This window comes from Myxine glutinosa, chromosome 10 (genome assembly GCF_964187855.1).
Source record: "Myxine glutinosa chromosome 10, kmMyxGlut1.1, whole genome shotgun sequence".
NCBI lineage: Eukaryota > Metazoa > Chordata > Myxini > Myxiniformes > Myxinidae > Myxine > Myxine glutinosa.
Window position 1 is genome coordinate 124,167,249 of NC_136270.1, and position 20,813 is coordinate 124,188,061.

Below are 20,813 nucleotides of genomic sequence, written 5' to 3' on the forward strand. Positions count from 1 at the left end.
TTGACCCTCCCTGCCACAGTGCCACTCCAGTAGTGAGCAGGTGTAGGCCGAAGAGTAAATTAAAATGTCGGTCGGTAGAGTTAGAGTTAGCCCTTAGCCGTCGTAATGACATCGTAGACGTATTACGTAATGACGTAGCGCGACGGACGGACACAAAACTGCCGCTTCTTTAATATGTAGAACATGATATATTTTAACTTCCAGTACGTTTGCAGTCAGCACAAAGGGATTCGTGTTACGATTAGATTTACCATAATATTAACGTTACGTTATCATTATTTCGAAAATGATATTACTATCAAAAAACCGAGGTGAATTCCTTACTTCCGTGTTATTAATATTAATGTCGAACAACGCTCATCACTGATCATGAACCATACACCGCTTCAATCCATTAACTTTGTATTCATGCCATTGGGATTAAAGTGTTATGGTTATATTATCATCCGGTTATATTATAATGATTATATTATTATTTACTATATTATTATTACGAAAACGATACCACTGAAACGATACCACTGTATTAAGAAACCTGGGTTTAATTTGACTGAAGTGGTCTGAAGATGAGGCATGAAGCCTAAGGCCCAAACATACCATATTGTTGAAAAACATAACGCCGATGCTTTCGATATTTGATGGTCATTTTAACAATCGGTTTGTTTGTGTTTCACACAGAATGAAAAATCGTAAAGGTAGAGCATGGCGATTGTGATATACGCCAGGTTCGACGATATGTTCGGCCTGAACGGCATATAAATCAAAATGGCGGAATTTAAATGACATCAGACGTAATCACATCACCCTGGCATGTGACCAGATCCTCAGCTCTGGTTGGTATACGTTTCAGGGCACATACATACGGACAGACAAACACTGTTCTAGACTTGCAGGTGAAATTCACTGCATGTGATGTGCAAGTAAAAGGAGTGTTCAGTTACGTCCGTATGATGTCGAATAAATAAAGAAGATATAAATAAGTACAACTGACACGATGCCAATGCTTCAAAGTTTGGCATACTCACGAGGCTGCACCATCGAATAAACTGTTCCAACCTGTCATTTTTGATGGGCTTTTACTAATATATAAATATACGAGCCGAAAGCACCCGGCGTTGCCCGGGTTCTTTTAGAATGAATTTACTACTATAATTCAGCTTTTACTCGCAGCCGAAGAAGATTGACTACTATAATTCAGCTCAGCTTTTAATTGCGAAATGGGCCCAGCCCCGCCGAAGCGGCCTCGACCGGCCTTGCCACCGAGCCGATAACCTTCCCGGGGCCCGTCCCGACATTTTTGGTTCTTTTTGAATGAATTTACTACTATAATTCAGCTTTTACTCGCGGCCATAGAAGATTGACTACTATAATTCAGCTCAGCTTTTAATTGTGAAATGGGCCCAGCTCAGCTGAAGCGGCCACGCCCGGCCTCACCACATAGCCTATAACCTTCCCGGGGCCCGTCCCAACATTTTTAGTTCTTTTTGAATGAATTTACTACTTTAAGTGAATGAATTTAAGTTCAGCCCGAGAGCAGACCGCAAGATGCTGAAAGAAGTCTCGAAGAACCCCAGAATGTCATCACGGGACCTACATGTAGCTCTTGCCACTGTTGATGTCAAAGTGCACGAGTCTACCATAAGAAAGAGGCTGCACAAATTTGATCTACATGCGAGTTGTACCAGGAGGAAACCTTTGCTGTCCAGAAAGAACATCAGGGCAAGACTAAAGTTTCCCAATGAACACCTCGGCAAAGACCAGCACTTCTGGAACAATGTGCTCTGGGCATATGAGTCAAAGGTAGAGCTATTTGGCCACAGTACCAGAAGACATGTTTGGCGAAAACCAAAGACAGCATTTGACCACAAGAACCTGATACCAACTGTAAAGCATGGTGGTGGAAATATTGTGGTTTGGGGCAGCTTTGCTGCATCAGGGCCTGGGCAGCTCACCATCATATAATCCACTATGAATTCTTAATTGTACAGAGCCAGAGCTTCATTGTACCAGAGGGTGCTTGAGGATAATGTGAGGCCATTTGTCGGCAAGTTGAAACTCAACCGAAGGTGGACCTTGCAACATGACAATGACCCTAAACATACCAGTAAATCCACCAAGGAATGGCTGAAAAGAAAGAAATGGAGGGTTCTGAAATGGCCAAGTCAAAGCCCGGATCTAAATCCCATCGAGATGTTGTGGGGGGATTTGAAACGAGCTGTGCATGCAAGAAACCCCTCAAACATTGCACAGCTGAAAGAATTCTGCATGGAGGAGTGGGCAAAAATTTCTCCAAGTCGATGTCAGAGACTGGTAGACAGTTATAAGAAACGCCTACTTGAGGTTGTTTCTGCCAAAGGTGGCAATACCACCTATTAGAGCCAAGGGTGTACTTACTTTTTCCACATGCGAAATTTGCATTTGTTTATTTAAATTTTACAATAGACTACAAAATGTAAATGTTTCATGACATTTGTTATATTATATCACCTTTATCTATCAATATTGTTGAAATGTAGATCAAATAGTTGTATGTTGAAATATGTTGAAAAAGTCAAAACTTTACATGGGGTGTACTTACTTTTTCACGTGACTGTATAATTCAGGTCAGCTTTTAATTGCGAAATGGGCGCAGCCCGGCCGAGGTGGGCCTCGACCGGCCTCGCCACCTAGCCGATAACCTTCCCGTGGCCTGTCCCGACATTTTGGGTTCTTTTTGAATGCATTTACTACTATAACTCAGCTTTTACTTGCGGCCATAGAAGATTGACAAGTATAATTTAGCTCAGCTTTTAATTGTGAAATGGGCCCAGCCTGGCCGAAGCGGCCTCGACACCTAGCCTATAACCTTCCTGGGGCCCGTCCCGACATTTTTGGTTCTTTTTGTCCCCCGCCGCACCGCGGAGCGAAAGGGGGACGATGGTTTTCCCCTCCGTCCATGTGTGCGTCCGTCCGTCCATGCGTGTGTGCGTGCGTGCGCGGCGGACTGAATTCTAATTTGGTGTGTGGGTGCAACCCACGTCAAAATCCAAGATGGCCGCCGCCATGTATGTCTGACGCCATGTATGTCTGAACCTTGTGAGCGGAATATCTTGAAAAATAAGCGAAGTACCAACTTCTAATCTGGTGTGTGTGTATCTAGGCATAAGGAAGAACGCTATTGAAAATTGGGTCACCACGTCAAAATCCAAGATGGCCGCCACCATATATATATGTCTGAACCTTGTGAGCGAAATATCTTGAAAAATAAACGAACTACTAACTTCTAATCTGGTGTGTGGGTGTATCTACGCATAAAGGAGAACGCTATTGAAAATTGGGTCGCCACGTCAAAATCCAAGATGGCCGCCTTACATATTCCACTTTGTCAACTCACATCACTTCACCGACGGGGGACCTAGGCGTAACACTTGTTGAATGAATTTACGACTATAATTCAGCTTTTACTCACGGCCGTAGAAGATTGACAACTATAATTCAGCTCAGCTTTTAATTGTGAAATGGGCCCAGCCCGGCCGATGCGGCCTCGACCGGCCTCGCCACCTAGCCCATAACCTTCCCGGGGCCCGTCCCGACATTTTTAGTTCTTTCTGAATGCATTTACTACCGTGCTATAATTCAGCTTTTACTCGTGGCCGTAGAAGATAGACGACTATAATTCAGCTCAGCTTTTAATTGCGAAATGGGCCCAGCCCGGCCGAGGTGGGCCTTGACCGGTCTCGCCACCTAGCCTAAAACCTTCCTGGGGCCCGTCCTGACATTTTTTGTATTAGAGGTTTCCTCCTATCTTTCACCGTTCAGGAGATTAGCTTGCGCAGACAAACAAACTAAAACTTTCTTTTATATATACATATATATACATATATATATATACATATATATACATATATATACATATATATATATATACATATATATATATATATTCATATATATATATATATATATATTCATATATATATATATATTATATATATATATATATATATATATATATATATATATATATTATATATTATATATATTATATACATATATATATATATATATATATATATATATATTATATATTATATATATTATATACATATATATATATATATATATATATATATATATATATATATATATATATATATATATGTAGAAGAAGATTATACATACATATATATTATACAAAAATATATGTATATATACTGTATTATATATATATTACATAAGATGTACAAAGATGTGGAAACGACCTTCATTGTGTGAAATAGAAAAGAAATATGGAAGAAAGCGGATTGATGGACACCGGTACTCGTCCTCAAGAGAAATCCCCCAAATTTACCAACGAGGTTTACCAACTGGTTTGGCTGAGTTTATTGACAACTTACCAAATATATTTGAATCACGGTTGTTGGCCTCTACCATTTGTGTTCCCTTATACAACCCCAATTAAGATGAAATGTGTATTCAACTATTGCAATGAATACTTTGTACGAGCAACCATCTTCCAAAAATATTTTACAATCAAAACAAATCCTCTGCACAGAATCGACTCAACTACCTACCTCTTGCTTAGGAACAGGTGTGCATGTGTGCGTGCAAGTTGCAGGCAGAAAACCCAGGCCTTTGGGATGTTTCATTCGAGATTCCTATTTTTATGACGAGGACTGTGAATTCTGGGGTTATGGAGTGAGGTTATGATGACGTGTTAATCTTAAACAATATCATCTTCACAAGCTCAACTCCATCGTGCCCGTACAGATTATCGGTTAAACTTTTGCACCAAACTATATGACTTTTCCTAACAATGCCGGATTACAAATGTCCCACGTCTTAACCAGAGCCGTTTGCTATTCGTACGAGTCTCGGTATGGCTCCGGCATGTGCAAGCAAAATTCCATATTGGACAGCCTGCCATGTTGAGTGCAGCAATTGTTTGGCATTAATCTTTACCCGTTAACCATGTCGTGGTTTTCTTTGCATTTGCGACTTCTTGTTGCAGCTCATTCAAGTACAGTATTAGCAGGAAAGCACAGAGGTTGCTACACCTGTCGGTACTTGGATTGCATAACATCACATTTTGCTTCAATAAAATTGCAAAACAACCATAGTATGCTGTTTGGTTACCAGGAAGGAATTTCCACAGCTTCAGCAGTAGTTGTTGCAATGCTCAACATTTCACTCTTGGTTAAACCCCCCCCAGCCCCCCGCCCCCCTCAAGTTACACTTTTGTGGTTGGGTGAGTACATTAATTCCACCCTTGTTTCAACATTCTTTTTTCTCCAAAAACCATCTGCCATATGACCAGGTGTGCTCGTTCATATAGGGCGAAACAAAATGGGCCGTAAAACACCACACTTCTTCCTCACAACTTGGTCGCTTGGAAAAAGAAGAGGCGCACGCTAAAATTCTTGGCAGCAAGCAGGCGATTGCACTCGATGGCATCGGTGATGGGCAACGGCAGGTAGGGACTCTCCGTGCTCTCGCCGCTGAAGGTGTGTCGGTACACAACGGGGCGCAGAGGCACATCCTCATAGGGAGCGCGCAGGAGGAGAAAGGCACAGTCCATGGCTGCTGGGAGTTTGCTGCGCATGAGAAGCTGAAAGGACAAAGTGCGCTCAGACGACAAGTTTGGGTTGCGCTCCGAGTCGTTGACGCGGGCCTTGAGCACCCACGTGTGGTTCAGTATCATAAAGTGTGGGGTCTCGTAGTAGAGGCGTGTGATAAAGTCATCTGTATGGTATGACCTAAACTGCACTTCTATGGGCATGAAGAGGGACGAAGAAGAGGAAGTACAATAAAGCGCAACAATTAATAGGCACAAAATAAATAAACGTACATAAGAACATCAGGCGTAAAGGGAGTAGGGATACGAGAAACCGGTAAAAATGGAGTGGCAGTGTCATTAAAAATGTGGAACAAGCAAAATATAGTAAAGCATCAAGATCCGATCAGTGTTCAAAGAATGGGTACGAGCGGTGGTTGGTGAAGGTAAGTGATGTGGTAAAGAAGTGGAGGTTGTCATGACAGTCGAGGATTGTTGTGAAAACAAAATCATGGAGTTAGATAAAGAAAGGAAAGGTACAACAGGACATTGAAAACGGTCGCCAAAGGCTGCGTTTGATGTGGCGGGGCATTAAAAATGATCCAAGACGATGTGTTTGGTAAAGACCAAGGCAGACACTACCTGTGTAGCCAATCTTCTCAAGACTAAGAAGCTGCAGGATGTCTTGGAAGGGTGAAACCTCTTGATGGTGTTGTGCATCCACGTCTGCCAGGACGCCCATGAGATCCCCACCTGGTTTAAGGGGATGCACGCAGGTTGCTTCATGAGCTGGAACCTCATGAAATGGACCTTTCCAGCGGCAGCCGATCCGACAGTACCTGCAATGGGTAGGCCTGCAGAGCACAGACGAGATGTGTCTTATAAGCAATTGGGATCAAAGCAGACGATCTTTTCCAAATCCCCTTACTGGATATAAACTCTTTCGTATAATATTAACCTGACCGTGCAAACGCTTTGTTGGAGGAACTGCCACCAATTGCAGACTACTAGCGGACCATGCTACTCTTTGTTAAACAGCGAGGAACACAATATCAAAGCCACTCTCTAATTTGTTCGTGAAGGTAACAACTTGAAAGGAAACAAAAATTGACACTTTAAAATTCTTGAAATCAAAACGGCTTTCTAAATCCCTCGTCACATTCAAAAAGCATCTTTTGCCAAGCCCCACCCTTCATCGAATAACAGCCGTTGTTACATTTGAAACAAGAAAGAGCAATCAGAGATTGCAGACCCTCGCCAGGATGTGTTTTCAGTGGTTTTTAAGGCTTTTGTGTTAAAAACAAATGTGGCGGCCGAACCAGGTGACCGATGGTCATTTGTTTTTCTCCACCCATTTATCCCTAGATGATGCTCAATAAATTTCATCTTGATCGGATGAAGTTTTGTACTCGTCACATTATGACGTCATAATGGATGCACCTATGACATCGTCATTAGCATATTTTATTCCCCATGGAGAGTTCTTTACAATAAGCCATGTCTCAATTTTTTTCCATGCAGCACTTTTGTAGATATAGAGGTGCAAAGTTTTTCGTTTTTTCCCAAGATGGCGGCCGAACCACGTGACCGATGACGTCATCGTTATTATTTTTTTCTCCACCAATTTATCCCCAGAAGCCGAGATGATGCTCAATAAATTTCATCTTGATCGGATGAAGTTTTGTACTTGTCGAATTATGACGTCATAATGGAGGCCATAACGGTCAATCGCTGAATTAACGCCAGGGGGGTTGACTCAGCCTGTCATCCTTCCGAGGTCGGCTAATTGAGTACTAGTTCACTGGTAATTCCCTGCTTGTCGTTAAAGGCGGCAAAAAGGGTTGGCGTCAGGAAGGGCATCCGGCCGTAAAACATTGCTTCAAAAAGGGGACCGAAAAACAACAACAAGCACAGTTCCCGGAAAAGGCCAACCCCCGCTTGCGGGGAAAAATGGCCTCTAAAGGTGGGTTTTTTTTTTTTTTTTTTTTTTTAATGGAGGCACCTATGACATCATCATCATCAACATATTTTTTCCCCCATGGAGAGTTCTTTACAATGAGCCGTGTCTCAATTTTTTCTATGCGGCTCTTTCCGAGATATGGAGGTGCAAAGTTTTTCGTTTTTTCCAAGATGGCGCCCATACCACGTGATATATGACGTCATAATTATCATTTAAAAAATTATACAGGTGGAGTTGCACCGATGGTGAAAATTTCCTGTCAATCGGACCAACGGTTGCCGAGAAAATCATTTATTCTGTGCGGACAAAAAGACAAACAAAGACAAACAGACCCAAATGCAATACCCTCAGACCCAAATGCAATACCCTCTCCTCTGGCGATGGTAATAAACACTTCAACACCCATTGTTGGCTTTTGGGATGAAGGACCTGGCAACCACCTCAAGATATTTGCCATCCACGTTACGTACACACCGAGAGCGTCGTTTCAATGCGATCATCAACAACTGTCCTCCGTTTGTCAGAAACTGTAGATTTATTTAATTTTCATCAAGCCATGTGGCCTTGCGTGCGTATCTGGTCGCTAGTTTCGGAGCACGTCGGATGTGTGGCTTGTTTCTGCCCTTCTATGACTAGCCTGCTTGTCTGCAACCACTGCCTGTCCCCGTTTTTTCTGAAGGGAAACTCTTAAATTAAATAAATAAATCTCTTAAATTAAATAAAAAATTAAATAAGTAAAAATAAATCTCTTATTTTTACATGTACAAGGCTGGGGGTAAACTATTAATTAATAATTTTTTTTAAGCTTACAAAGATCATCATGGGAAAGGAGGAAGCCAGAAAATGAGGTTGGGAAGAAGTGGAATGACTCACAGCAAGGAAGGAAGGAAGGAGGGATAGTCCAGTGTCTTCCGCAATTTTTTTGCCATGCAACTATCTACTGGAGCTGTCCCATTTCACCCTAAGAGTGACGCTCTCAAATACTGCCCAAAGGCGACACCGTGTCTACATATCATAATCACCATAATCTGCGACAAAGCTTTTAATGCTGGTGTCGTGATCATTAGTGCACGGTGTGTTGCACAGCGGTCGGAGCACGGCAAGACCCTTTACACGAACATCTCTGTTTCTCGGACACAACTGGTCCTTTATATGAAGAAGACCGATAGTTCTCACAACGGCGTAGCTGGGCTTGTTTGATACTCTAGTTGAAGAGGATAGTATGACCTGGGTGGGGATACCAGTTAGCAAATAATTTAAGTGTTAAATCTTTCTTGACTTCAAGCATGGACAGCCAGTTCGTGAATGACTTGTGTTAAAAAGCGGCGAATTGAAAACGATAAACCAATAAATTCCACATTCCTGTGCCACCGTTGAACGTCAGACATTGACAGTAGGTTCATGGAGGACTTTTGGCGCTTTTCCACCACGGTACCGTACCGTACTGTAACCAAAATCCGTTTTTTTGTTTTTCCATTGCCAAGCGAACCGTATCGTACCCAAGTACCCGTGCTAAATTTGGTTCCCGCTATGGATGGGTACCAAGCGAGCCGAACCCGGACCTATGGGTGGATCTAGCAACACTGCAGACCGTCGATTGGTCAATCGCAATCGTCATAGAACCTTCACGCTATGTTCAGACCCAACCACCATTTTGTAATACCACAATTCCAGAGAGAAGATAGCTATAGCATAAGTGATAAGAATCATAAAAAATACATGGAAAACCTGGAGAGTTCAGGTCGCGGTTTTTTTTCGTCACTTCAGATAACTCTGCCTATTTTCACGGTTCTGTTGTGCGATGGAAAAACGACATTAGACAAAAAACGTACCCAGTCTGAATGTTGCTATATCCAGTCGATGGCGAAACTGCAAATGGGGAATCGGCGAATGTCACGGATGGAAACCCTGTCGTCCTTCCTCATTTTGCTTTAAACTCTATATTCTCTATATTTTAATTTTAATTCCAAACAGCATCATTCATCATTTCAATCACAAATTAATACGATGGTATTAATATATCAAAATATGATGTTAAATCACGATTGTATCGGGATATTATCAAACCAGCGAACCATCGTCATCTGTTCACTTCCCGATTCGGGAACAAGATCTGTGTCGATCGAACAAGATCTAACCCTAACCCTAACAACAACTCAAAATCATAACTGTACTGAGCTATTTCTAAAACCTCATACCTACCGACACCTGCCAGGGCCCCAAAACGTTCCATATAACGTTATTATATTTCCTTTTAGAAACATATGCAACTATAATGGTTACTAAATGCTGTCCCTGTCATGTGACCAGATCCTCAGCTCCGATTGGACGTTTGTGGGGACATATGGACAGACGAACGCTGTTCTCGACAGCATTGCCCTATGTGCTATGCCATTAAAAAAAACTGGTGCTCTGGCCATGCTAAGCATTTTGTAAGTGGTACAATTCAATTCCTCACTTCTCATGATGTGGCTTTGACAAATAAAAAAAAATGCACAGATCATCTTTGTGGTGGGATAAGAAGGCTGTTAAAGATTCTTCTGTTATGGAAACACGAATTTAACCAGACAATTTAAATCTGACATGCATGTATGTAAATATGTATGTGACAATGAGTGATCAATTTTCCACTAAATGCCACCGGCGTGTTCCCAAGTTACCGATTGTGGCAGTGTTCACGCTGATGCAAAGCCAGGCAGTCACGGGGGAAGTTCTGCTGACAGTAATCACAGGTAGTGGGTAGCTCGCTGACGGCCTTCTCAACGGCTAGGCTTCGACAGCACAGGCTTCGACTGATCTCACAGCGGCAGTTCGGGCACGTTGCTTGTTCCTCCTTGAGGCGAGCATCAGCAAGCAGATGGACGAAGCATCCGGCACACATCAGGTGACCATTAGAACACTGGAGGAAAAGCACAGACACATGATAAATGGTACAAGAGCATGCCTGGGATCTTTCATAATAATGTTTAAACTTCAAAGGCCAAAACATTTTCAATGTTAGAACAAAACTTGATATCGATATATATATATATATATACACACACACACACACACACACATATATATATATATATATATATATATATATATATATATATATATATATATATATATATATATATATATATATATATATAGTGCGTACCAAAAAAAAGGTAATCCGAATTCAAGGGGTTAATATGCAAAGGTTATTTATTTTGACAATTTACATGTGGTTTACTAATTAGGAGGAGATCCTCAGCTTTCCATTGATACCTTCCATGCATCATTGCTGTCACACATGACCGAGTAAATGTTCATTGAAAATGACAAGTTCAAATCGCATTTTTACAATTTTGGCTAATCAATGCAAGTCAGGATAATTGGTGTAAAATGAACGTCAGATGTGAACTTTTCTCAGGGTTGATTGGCCTTTAGGCACCCACACCTTCAACATGTCCACCTCCCCTTTCAACACAAAGCTCACAGCGGCGGAGCATGCCCTGAACTGCTCGTCTCACCATAGCCGGGTCATTGCGCAAAGCATCCACTTCATGTCGAATACGGCCCTGCAATTCGTCAAGATCACGGGGAGGAGTTACGAACACCTTGCTCTTTAAATGTCCCCAAAGGAAATAATCACATGGTGTGAGTTCAGTTGATCTTGGCAGCCATTCCACTGCATGGTTGAGGGCGATGACTCGGTCTCCAAAGAGTTCCCTCAGTCAATCTCGGACAGCGATAAGACGATGTGCTGGGGCGCCGTCTTGGGCCCACCAGAGATATCTGAAGGCACCACGAACCTGTCCCTCAAAGGTCTCCTCCAGCTGCGGTAAAACTTCATCATTGATCATCTGCATATTCAAGAACATTATGGGTATTGACCTTGCCGTCCATGGCGAAAGCAGCTTCGTCGCCGATAACGAGATACCGCAGGAAATTGACATCTGCTTCGCAACGTGCTATCAACCATCCGGCAAGCACCAGCCTCCTGGCAAAATCCCCTGGCGTAAGTTGATGCCGGATGTGAATCGGATATGGATGTTGGTGGAGTTCCAGTGTTGCGATTCGGTTGAATGTTGCCGAAGGCAATCCCGTCCCATTTCGTCTTGCGCGGGTATCCCTAGGATGCTCCAAAACTTGCTGCCTTGCTGCTGCAATGTTCATTTCCGATCGCCCAGTGCGCCTCCTACCAGAATTCTCCTTGTTGCGGTTGAGGTGGAGGTCCAGTCTTGTGATTCGGTTGAATGTTGCCAAAGGCAATCCCGTCCCATTTCGTCTTGCGCTGGTATCCCTAGGATGCTCCAAAACTTGCTGCCTTGCTGCTGCAATGTTCATTTCCGATCGCCCAGTGCGCCTCCTACCAGAATTCTCCTTGTTGTGGTTGAGGCTAGTGCCATGCGCTTGGTATTTTCTAACATTCACCCAGATGGTTTTGGCTGCTGGAGGCTCCCGTTCTGGGAAACGTTCCCTGAATGCATCATGAGTTCGCTGCAAACTTCCAGTTTGGTGAAAGGTTGTAACCACGAAGGTCCGCTGTTCAGTCGTAAGTTGAACCATCTTTTCAATGACTCAGACTGTCTCTAAACCCATACACTGTAGGTCATCTTAAATACCCATCTTAAACAAAGATGCTGTACCAGTTCACTTTGAGTACCAGTTCACTGGTAATTCCCTGTTTGTCGTTAAAGGCGGCAAAAAGGGTTGGCGTCAGGAAGGGCATCCGGCCGTAAAACATTGCTTCAAATAGGGGACCGAAAAATAACAACAACCACGGTTCCCGAAAAAAGGCCAACCCCCGCTTTGCGGGGAAAAATGGCCTCTAAAGGTGGTTATATATTTTTTAAACAAAGGATGACGCAACCGACGATTACCAGACCAGCTTAACAATTTTACATAATCAACTTGGCAGTCGACAAGTAATACGTCCATTTAAAACTGTCTTGCACCGATTAGCCAAACTTGTAAAAACGCGATTTGAACTTGTCATTTTCAATGAACATGCACTCGGTCATGTGTGACAGCAATGATGCATGAAAGGCATCAATGGAAAGCTAAGGATCTCCTCATAATTAGTAAACCACATGTAAATTGTCAAACTAAATGTTAGGAAACTGGTGGTGACAATATGCAAATGATATAATTTTAATGTTTTATGACATGTGATGAGTATGTTAACTATTTAGTTATCGTATGCAATCCATTGAAAGTGCACATAGTGACTGCAATATCACTTCATGCCAAGATTACTCGGCGTTCTCCATAAAAACCATCAGCCAGTGACTTACACACACCTCCTGAGCAGTGTAATGCTGGTTGTTCTTACAAATGAAAAAAATAAAAACAAGGAAGACGTCATGCAAAGCATGATACTTGCAAAATCCACCCCCCCCCCCTCCCCAAAAAGATGCAATGGATACATCAAATTGTCCATTTCATTAAGATTAAAATTGATGATCTTAATCAAAGCTCGGCTAAATCGGATTAAAATTGATGATTTTAGAAGTTTTACCTTGAGTTGTTGATCTTTGACCTTTTGACCCCAAAAATAGCTGGTTTTCCAATTCTGTGATGTACAATGGCAATTGCTCTTATATTTTCAGGTTAATCAGATGAAAATTGATGATTTTAGAAGTTTGACCTTGAGTTGATCTTTCACCTATTGACCTCAAAAATAGTTTCCCAAATTAGGGACTCAATATGCACATGCTGTTTAACTTTCAAGTTAATATGATGAAAATGGACAATTTTTCAGATAAAGAATGATTTTAGAAATTTGACGTCGAGTTGACCTTTGACTTTTTGACCCCAAAAATAGCTGGTTTTCCAATTCTGTGATGTACAATGGCAATTGCTCTTTAATTTTCAGGTTAATCATATATATGAAAATTGATTTTAGAAGTTTGACCTTGAGTTGACCTTTTGCCTATTGACCTCAAAAATAGTTTCCCAAATTAGGGACTCAACATGCAAATGCTGTTCAACTTTCAAGTCAATCGGATGAAAAATGACAATTTTAGAAATATGTCCTCAAGATGACCTTTGACCTCAATCAATAGACTTCTTCCTAATGACATACTATACCATTTGATTTGTTGTATTTTTTTTCCTGTTAATAGTCTCTGAGAAACAAAAGAAAGTTGGGATGTTCATGGTTATCAATGAAGGACGAGGATGTCAGGATGAAACCAAATTTGACGGCAGGCCGATGTGTTATCGTCTACCAGTGCCATTTGTTAACAACTCAAAAGATGCTGAGCCAATTTGTGAAATGTACTGTCGTGTCGAGGGGTTTGATCAACGTCACCCGTCTCGCCAAAAGTTTGGCTACTCCTGAAAATCGTCAAGTTTACCAAACTCGTACTGCGTTATCTTACTAATACAACTGCGTTCAAATAACATTTATAATCCCCCCAAGGTTCATCCCGTAGATTAACCAAATTTGGCAGTTGCTTACGTGCGGGAAGCCTCAAAACATTGAGCCTCAAAGCCTCAATCAAACAAGCCTCAAACATTGCCTCAAACAGGGAACCATGATTGTCATGGGGCCCGCAAGGCTAACCCCCGCTCCAGCGGGGAGAAATGGCCTTTAAACGATCATTCATTCATTCTTACGTGCGGGAAGGCAAAAAGGGGGGTAGAGGTTTCTTTGCAAATAAAGGGTTTTATTATAAATACAATACATGGATAGGCGTAGAAAGGATGATACTGTTACGGCCCCAGGTTTCGGGTCTACTACGACTACTTCTGGGGTCTACCCCCAGTCTACCTGACTGACCTCCTTCCCAGACACACTCCCACCCGCACCCTCCGCTCTGCTGCTGCCAACCTCCCGTCCCCCCACCATCCGGACCAAACTCAGATCCTGGGGGGACAGGGCCTTTTCCATCGCTGCTCCCACACTCTGGAACTCACTACCTCAAACCATCAGAGACTCCTCCTCACTCACCACATTCAAATCATCACTCAAGACCCACCTGTTCAACACCGCATTCAACCCCTGACCGTCTCTTCTCCTTCTCCTTCCTTTGTTTGGTTATTTAATTATGTATTTTTGTCTTTTTTGTCTTTGTTTTACGTACTATGCCAAAGCGTCTTTGGGTTTCTTGAAAAGCGCTAAACAAAATAAATGTATTATTATTATTATTATTACTAAGAGGGGGGGGGGGGGGGGGGTATCCTCGGTTCCCCTCAGATTTACCGGGCCCGAAGCTACCATGCATAAATAGCTTCGTGCCTCAGCAGGTTGTTAATCAATCGCAAGCGCCAATCAGTTAACCACGTGCTTCAGTGTTCACGTCTAATATCGTTCAACTGAATGTCACGTGGCCTGCTGGCTGGGGCACGCACCCTCAGCTACACAGCAATCTTATCTTAATTAGATATTTAATGAGGGCGGCTGAGCTTTACTGCTTGGTGCATGCCATACTGAATGAGCCAAATAATCAGGGAATGATAATCTCCCTAGCTAAACTAAGTGCGAACTGCATTGGATCAATGGGGGAAATGGTGGGCACGGACAGATTGGAAAGGAATGTCAACAAGGGATTTATTATTATTTACAAGGCACAGGCGGGATCATGCAAAAAATGGGGGAGGGCACTCAAGGGCTTTAATGTTCAAGGTGGGAGGGGAAGGTACATGCAAAGGGAACAATGGGGGAATGCAAATTAAAATTTACAGCGATCGCAACGATGAAGGGTGCAGCGATATTTACAAGCAGGAAAGAAAATGTACGAGATGCAGAACTTAACTTAGGCCTTACCTACCGGCTATTACACAATACAGGGCATGCATCAGACATTCACGGGAAAGCAAGACAAGATGAGAAAGACAGACAGCGCGAGGATCACGGCCTCTCGCTTACCGGGCGGGAACAGTCGTGCTCCTAAGACCCAATGTTAAAGGGAGGGGTAAAGGTGAGAAGAATTTATGTGGTGTCTAATGGTGCGGGTTGGAGATGATACGAGGTGTGCGTGTAAGCAGGTCTAGGTATAGGTGGCCGCTCAAAATGCATTATCAGTTGGTGGCCGCTCAAAAGGAGTTGGGCTGTTCCTCTGAAAAGAACAGTTGGTGACGTACTGCCTTTCCATTGAGCCCTTTTGAATTCAGTCAGATCAATCTTTATACTACGGAAGCTGAGAAAAGATTTGTAAGGTCATAGCCTATTGTGTGAGAACTAAAATATATATGCAGCATGGTTTGGCTTCGGTCATATGGTTTGTTCGCTCCGTCCGATTTCCTCAACCCCAGCTCCCTCCGCCAACACGAGCACCACCTCTCGAGTGTCTTTTCACCAGCGATGTACCCGAGCAAGACCTCCGACAAGACCGAAGCCAAAACCAACACCACTTGCAGATCCTGCCCTGTGGGTCTTTTATACCTAAATAGCGAGGGTGGGGCATAAATCCGGATCAAAATTAGCTCTTGGTAAAAATGCGACTGCCTATTGGCACACCGCCGCTTTGGCCCCGCCCACACCAGCTTTTCCCATGGCTTTTCTTAGTCGGGAAACCGCGGTAAGACATCTCCGCACTTAACATGGGGCTTGGACTCGTAGCACGTTGCAGCCGCGGGGCAAACTCAGAGCTTGTAACAGTTTGTGGGAACGGACAGTGAGATTTATTATCCACAGGACGTCGCTGGCCAGTCAAACGTCTGTTTATTCTGAGGGGTTTGATGAGGTTTGTAGAGCTCCTGCCGCGGTGCGTATTTCTCGCACTTACAGGCCTGAGATGCCCGTGATTGAGGTTTGTGAAGAAGGTTGAACTGTGACGAAGGAGATAATGATGAGGTGCGTGGGTAGTCGAGGCGAGGTTGTGTTGAGTGGGTCGTGAGGTTTTCCATGTTGGGCAGCATTGAACAACGTGTATGACTTGATGCAATGGAATTTAACGTGTGCATAGGGAAAAAAGTGTAACTTTAAAAAATCCGTGTTAATAACGGTCATTGTGATGTACTTATGTGTTGCGTATAAAGGAAAGATTGAGGGAAATAGAGTGGGTTATGGTTTGGTTTTAGTGCGTCATTTAAATGAGCTTTTGGCGTGATGCGGGATACACTCACGGCCAGCAAGCCTTCTCGATTAAAACACAGACCGCACATATGTCACGAGACACGCTGCACACATGAAACAATTACCCCCTAGGAAAAACAGAAAAAAGCCTCTCTACCCTTCATCGACGCATCGTATTACACTCTAACCCACTACACAAGGGGAAGGAGCTATTCTAATCTTACACAATGGAAATAACTTCACTAAGGTACCTGTATGGTGGTTGCAATTGCCACTGAGCGGTTTCGTAAGACCGCAACAACATGAATACGGAACAGATATGGTGGTAGACAGACACAGATAGGAATGATCCACGATCTTACAATCAATGAAAAACGATTTACCACTATGGCGCCAACAATACCAGATTCACAGAACAAAGAACAGAACAGGTGAGGACATGTGCAGGCACGAGCGGGTTGTAGCTGCATGATGACGAGTGCAGACTGGCGATGATGACGCGTGCAGGCACAAGCGTGGCCGACAATGAAGCTCAGGGCAGGAGAATGGCAATGGGGATGGAGCGTTGATGAGCTGCCCGAGCTCCCACAACTCACTCATCTCGTGAAACGACAAAGCTAAAAGAGAGATGTTATTTCCAAAAAGGTCTAATTCCATCTGTCATGCGCATGCGTGGACATAGCCTTTGTCACCTTTGGGACCACCTTCCGAGAAAGCAGCTGCTCCCATTCATTGGCCACAGGATGCCTGTGGGCGGTGCCATCTTCCAGCCATCCCATCTAGGCCTTCATAATGGTGTTCCGCCCTCCACCTCACTCTTCCACCATGGCCCGCTGTCCTCTGGCGAAATGGCCTGTGATGCGAGTCATGTAAATGTGCGAAGAACTTTCTATGTGCCTTTGTGCCCAAGCCCTCCACCTGACCTCACCTGTACATGAGATTTTACACAACACTACCTTACCCGATTCTGCTCTAAGGTTTAGAATTATCACCTCCTGGTTGCACATTTTACCATACAACTTACCTCTGACAGATCGCTAACACAGGAGTAAATATAAGCTACTCGGCAGACAGCACATTCTATTCTTGACAATCTAGCTATGGATCCCCCACCCTTTCCACATAATACAACCTCTTCCCCAGAACCTTGTGCACCCACTAATAGGCCAGATCTGGATCCGGACCTCCAAAATTGAATAGGCTCGTTCTTGTCACCTACACAACTCATCCACCAAGTTTCATCCGAAACCCCATGTAATAAGTAGGACATTTGTGTTGACCATATGTCAGGTATGCTTGTATCTTCGTCCCCAGGAGAGGGGTGGGGTATGTTAATTAGCGAGGAATTATGGGTAATTAATCCCTTGAATGTAATTGCCTCTGTAATCTTTTCCCCGTATTCCTTATGACATACACCACACCCGCCATGCACTCCACACCTAAAATAAACATTAAATAAAAGTAACCGGAACAAGACATTGAACAATACTGCTGGCACCGCCACCGGCCACATCGCAACATCAAGCAGGCAGGTCGGTGAGGCCACGCCCAGAAGAGCAGTGATTGGTCCGGTATGGTTGAGCGATGAGACACTCGCTGAGTGGAGCATGCGTGAGGATCGTCGGATGACGTAAGAGCCGAGAGAACAAAAGACTGTGTTCCGACATTTTCTGCCTCTTCTTCCTTTTGGGTCCTGGCTTTGGTGGCGAACGGTCGAGTCCCGACATTTTGTCCTCTTGTGTGGGTATAGTCATTACGAGCAGTGCCGACATTTTGTCCTTTTGCGTGGGGATTCATCACGAGCAGTGGCAGTCATTATCGCTCTTCTTGCGTGGGTACAGTCATTACGAGCATGCAGTTTATATCCTCTTGCGCGAAGGATATTGAAACAGAACAGTCGGATTGATTACCTCTCTTGGGTCCTCTTGGCTTTGGTGGCGAGCAGATGTGGACATTTTCTCTCTTGCGCCAGGGACATTGGAGTCAGCATTTTATATCCCCGGCTTTGGGTTTCGACAATCGTGAGGAGGGGCAGTCGCAGCTCGTGGACTCTGGTGCGCTTGGCCCGTAGCTTCCTGACGGCTGAGGGCCATGCCGAGTGAACCGGAGAGGCATCGGTGCTGTGTGAATCAGACGGCAAGGACGAGTGTGGCTGGAGAGAACGAACGGTGCGTTAAGGCCTGTTTTTCCATGCACGAACTGCACACGAAGGCGTGTTTTCCCACGCAAGGACGCGGGGGCTGTGACGATTCCTGACGGGGTTCAAGAGACGCTCGAAGCTGAGTACACTACATTTTTACTTTTGTTCTTTTATCATCCCCTTATGTTGTATATGAGTCTGTGTAGGGGTGCTCCATTTAGGATATTAGTTTTATCGTGCATTCTTTTGTGACTGGCATTTCTTTCAATAAAGCCAGTATTTTTGCATTATAATTCTGTGTCGGGTCCGAGTTGATTATCCAGGTTCGAAGACGTCCAGTGGGGTCCGTGAAGGTAAGAGCTTCGCTACCCTTCGCTGCCTCATTCCCCCACGCGTATCAACTCCGTAATAGTTGAATTGAAAGCCTCGGAGTGTAAGCTTGCTCGGCTAATCGGGCCCCAGGGGTGGTCACCCCGGGAACACGACAAGATATATATATATTGTTACGGGGTTCTCCCGCCGCCCTTCCTACCATTAGCAAGGGGAGATTAAGCCCCTTGTTCTTTCTGGGCCTGGCGGAACCGAGAGACTTGAAACGCCCCTCCCGGACAAACGCAAGGTAGGGTTTCGGGACAATCCTCGCTCGTACCTAAATCCCTGCGCCGCCGCGGAAGCGGGGAAGCAAGCCTCGCACGAGCCACGTGTAATTTGGGTACACCGAGTGGATTGAGTACCACGTGGTCCGTGCAGTTTTCTAGTAGTGGAACCCGATTCGAGCGGTTCTATTCGTACCACGCTTAGTCAATGGTGGAAAACACAAGGACGATCGAATAAAAGGAAGATCACAGGTTTAATTATTATTCCCACACAAGTATGTACAAGTCGGTAGAAAGCAGACACAGAGCAGAACTTCAGCAGTCTTATTCTTAATTCCCAGACTTGGGCCCGTTCACACTCACACAGGGAATTGCAGGCAGGATGATGTTCAGGCCAAACGCGCCGACTTGGTCATCCAGGAACGGCCCCGTCCGGCTCTCCTTGGTCACAGCACGTCCCGCGATGATGGTAAGCAGGCGGTGGAAGGGTCCTCGGAGCGCGGCCCTCGAACAAAGGCAGATGATAAGGCAGGAAGGAAACGTACACGTCTCTCAGCGTGGCTGGCGGTTCCACAGCGCGTTTAGAAACCAGCGCGCTATCACTCGCGTAACCCAATGCACTATAGCGGCTCGGCTTCAAGCTCAACCGAGCGTCACTTTAATATGAGCGCGTATCTTGATTCATGCGCGTCTTTCTCCGAATGCCAACTGCTCGACCCTCCTCGTACTCGTGAGTCCTTTGCTGACCGCGCTCCTTCAACAACTCTTACTCCTCCAACTGCCCTTTTAACTCCAACTGCCAACTCACTGCCAACTCCAACTCGAGAGTCCTCCAACTGCCCTGGTGGGGGCTTGGTGCGACGGGTTATATTTGCCACGCCTTGAGCTTTCTCGAACGTTCCAACCACGCCCTGTGATGCAGTGCTGCAGCCACACCCTGTGAGCCCTGATTGGCGGCTCGCGCTTACCGACAGCTTCTTCGCCGCCCTCATTCGATCCCGACCCGACCCTCCAGGCCGACCTCATGTCAATTCGTGCCAAACCAACCAAGGTATTGAGGCATCATAAGCAATGGAAACCTAACGCTCATTATTCTACTCAACTCAAGCCTAACACCGGAAAAGGACTATTCTCACACATACTAAGAAATAACTGTACTACAAATGAGGCTACATGTTGTTGTGTGACTAACTATGAGGGGGAAATTTAACCTTTATTATACAAAACTCAAAACCGCAACAATATATATACACTGTATATACATATACACACATATACACATATTTAATAAACAGGAATAAATTTCTGCGTAGGACTAGTGTGAAAAAATCCTGACAACCCGGGACTCAAACCCACGAACCTCATCACTTACGCGATGACAGCCCGCTGAGCTATTGAGATTATATATACTAGGGCATGCCCGTACTATATATATATCTAAAATTATATCCCCCCCCTCTATTTACATGAAATGGTTTGGTCCAAAGCGAACGGCTTGCGAGTACGGTGACAATCCCCCCCCTCTATTTACATGAAATGGTTTGGTCCAAAGCGAACGGCTTGCGAGTACGGTGACAATCCCCCCCCTC

General features: G+C 44.3%; 1 protein-coding gene across 12 annotated transcripts in view; it reads right to left on the bottom strand.

The window, feature by feature from the left end:
• Positions 1-4,347: 4,347 nt before the first annotated feature.
• Positions 4,348-20,813, bottom strand: part of LOC137433791 (zinc finger TRAF-type-containing protein 1) — a 40,064-nt gene continuing 23,598 nt past the window's right edge. For 10 of the 12 annotated variants that reach the window (XM_068126128.2, XM_078786053.1, XM_068126134.2 and 7 more), the window contains 3 exons: positions 10,154-10,392; positions 6,176-6,387; positions 4,348-5,748 (listed from right to left, as the gene is read on the bottom strand). In XM_068126128.2, coding sequence (XP_067982229.2) covers positions 5,354-5,748; positions 6,176-6,387; positions 10,154-10,392 — 846 coding nt within the window. In that variant the 3' untranslated portion in view covers positions 4,348-5,353. Of the gene's footprint in view, positions 5,749-6,175; positions 6,388-10,153; positions 10,393-17,180; positions 17,337-19,587; positions 19,713-20,813 lie in introns of those variants that run through there. The other 2 variants (XM_068126137.2, XM_068126129.2) reach the window with 2 other exon arrangements.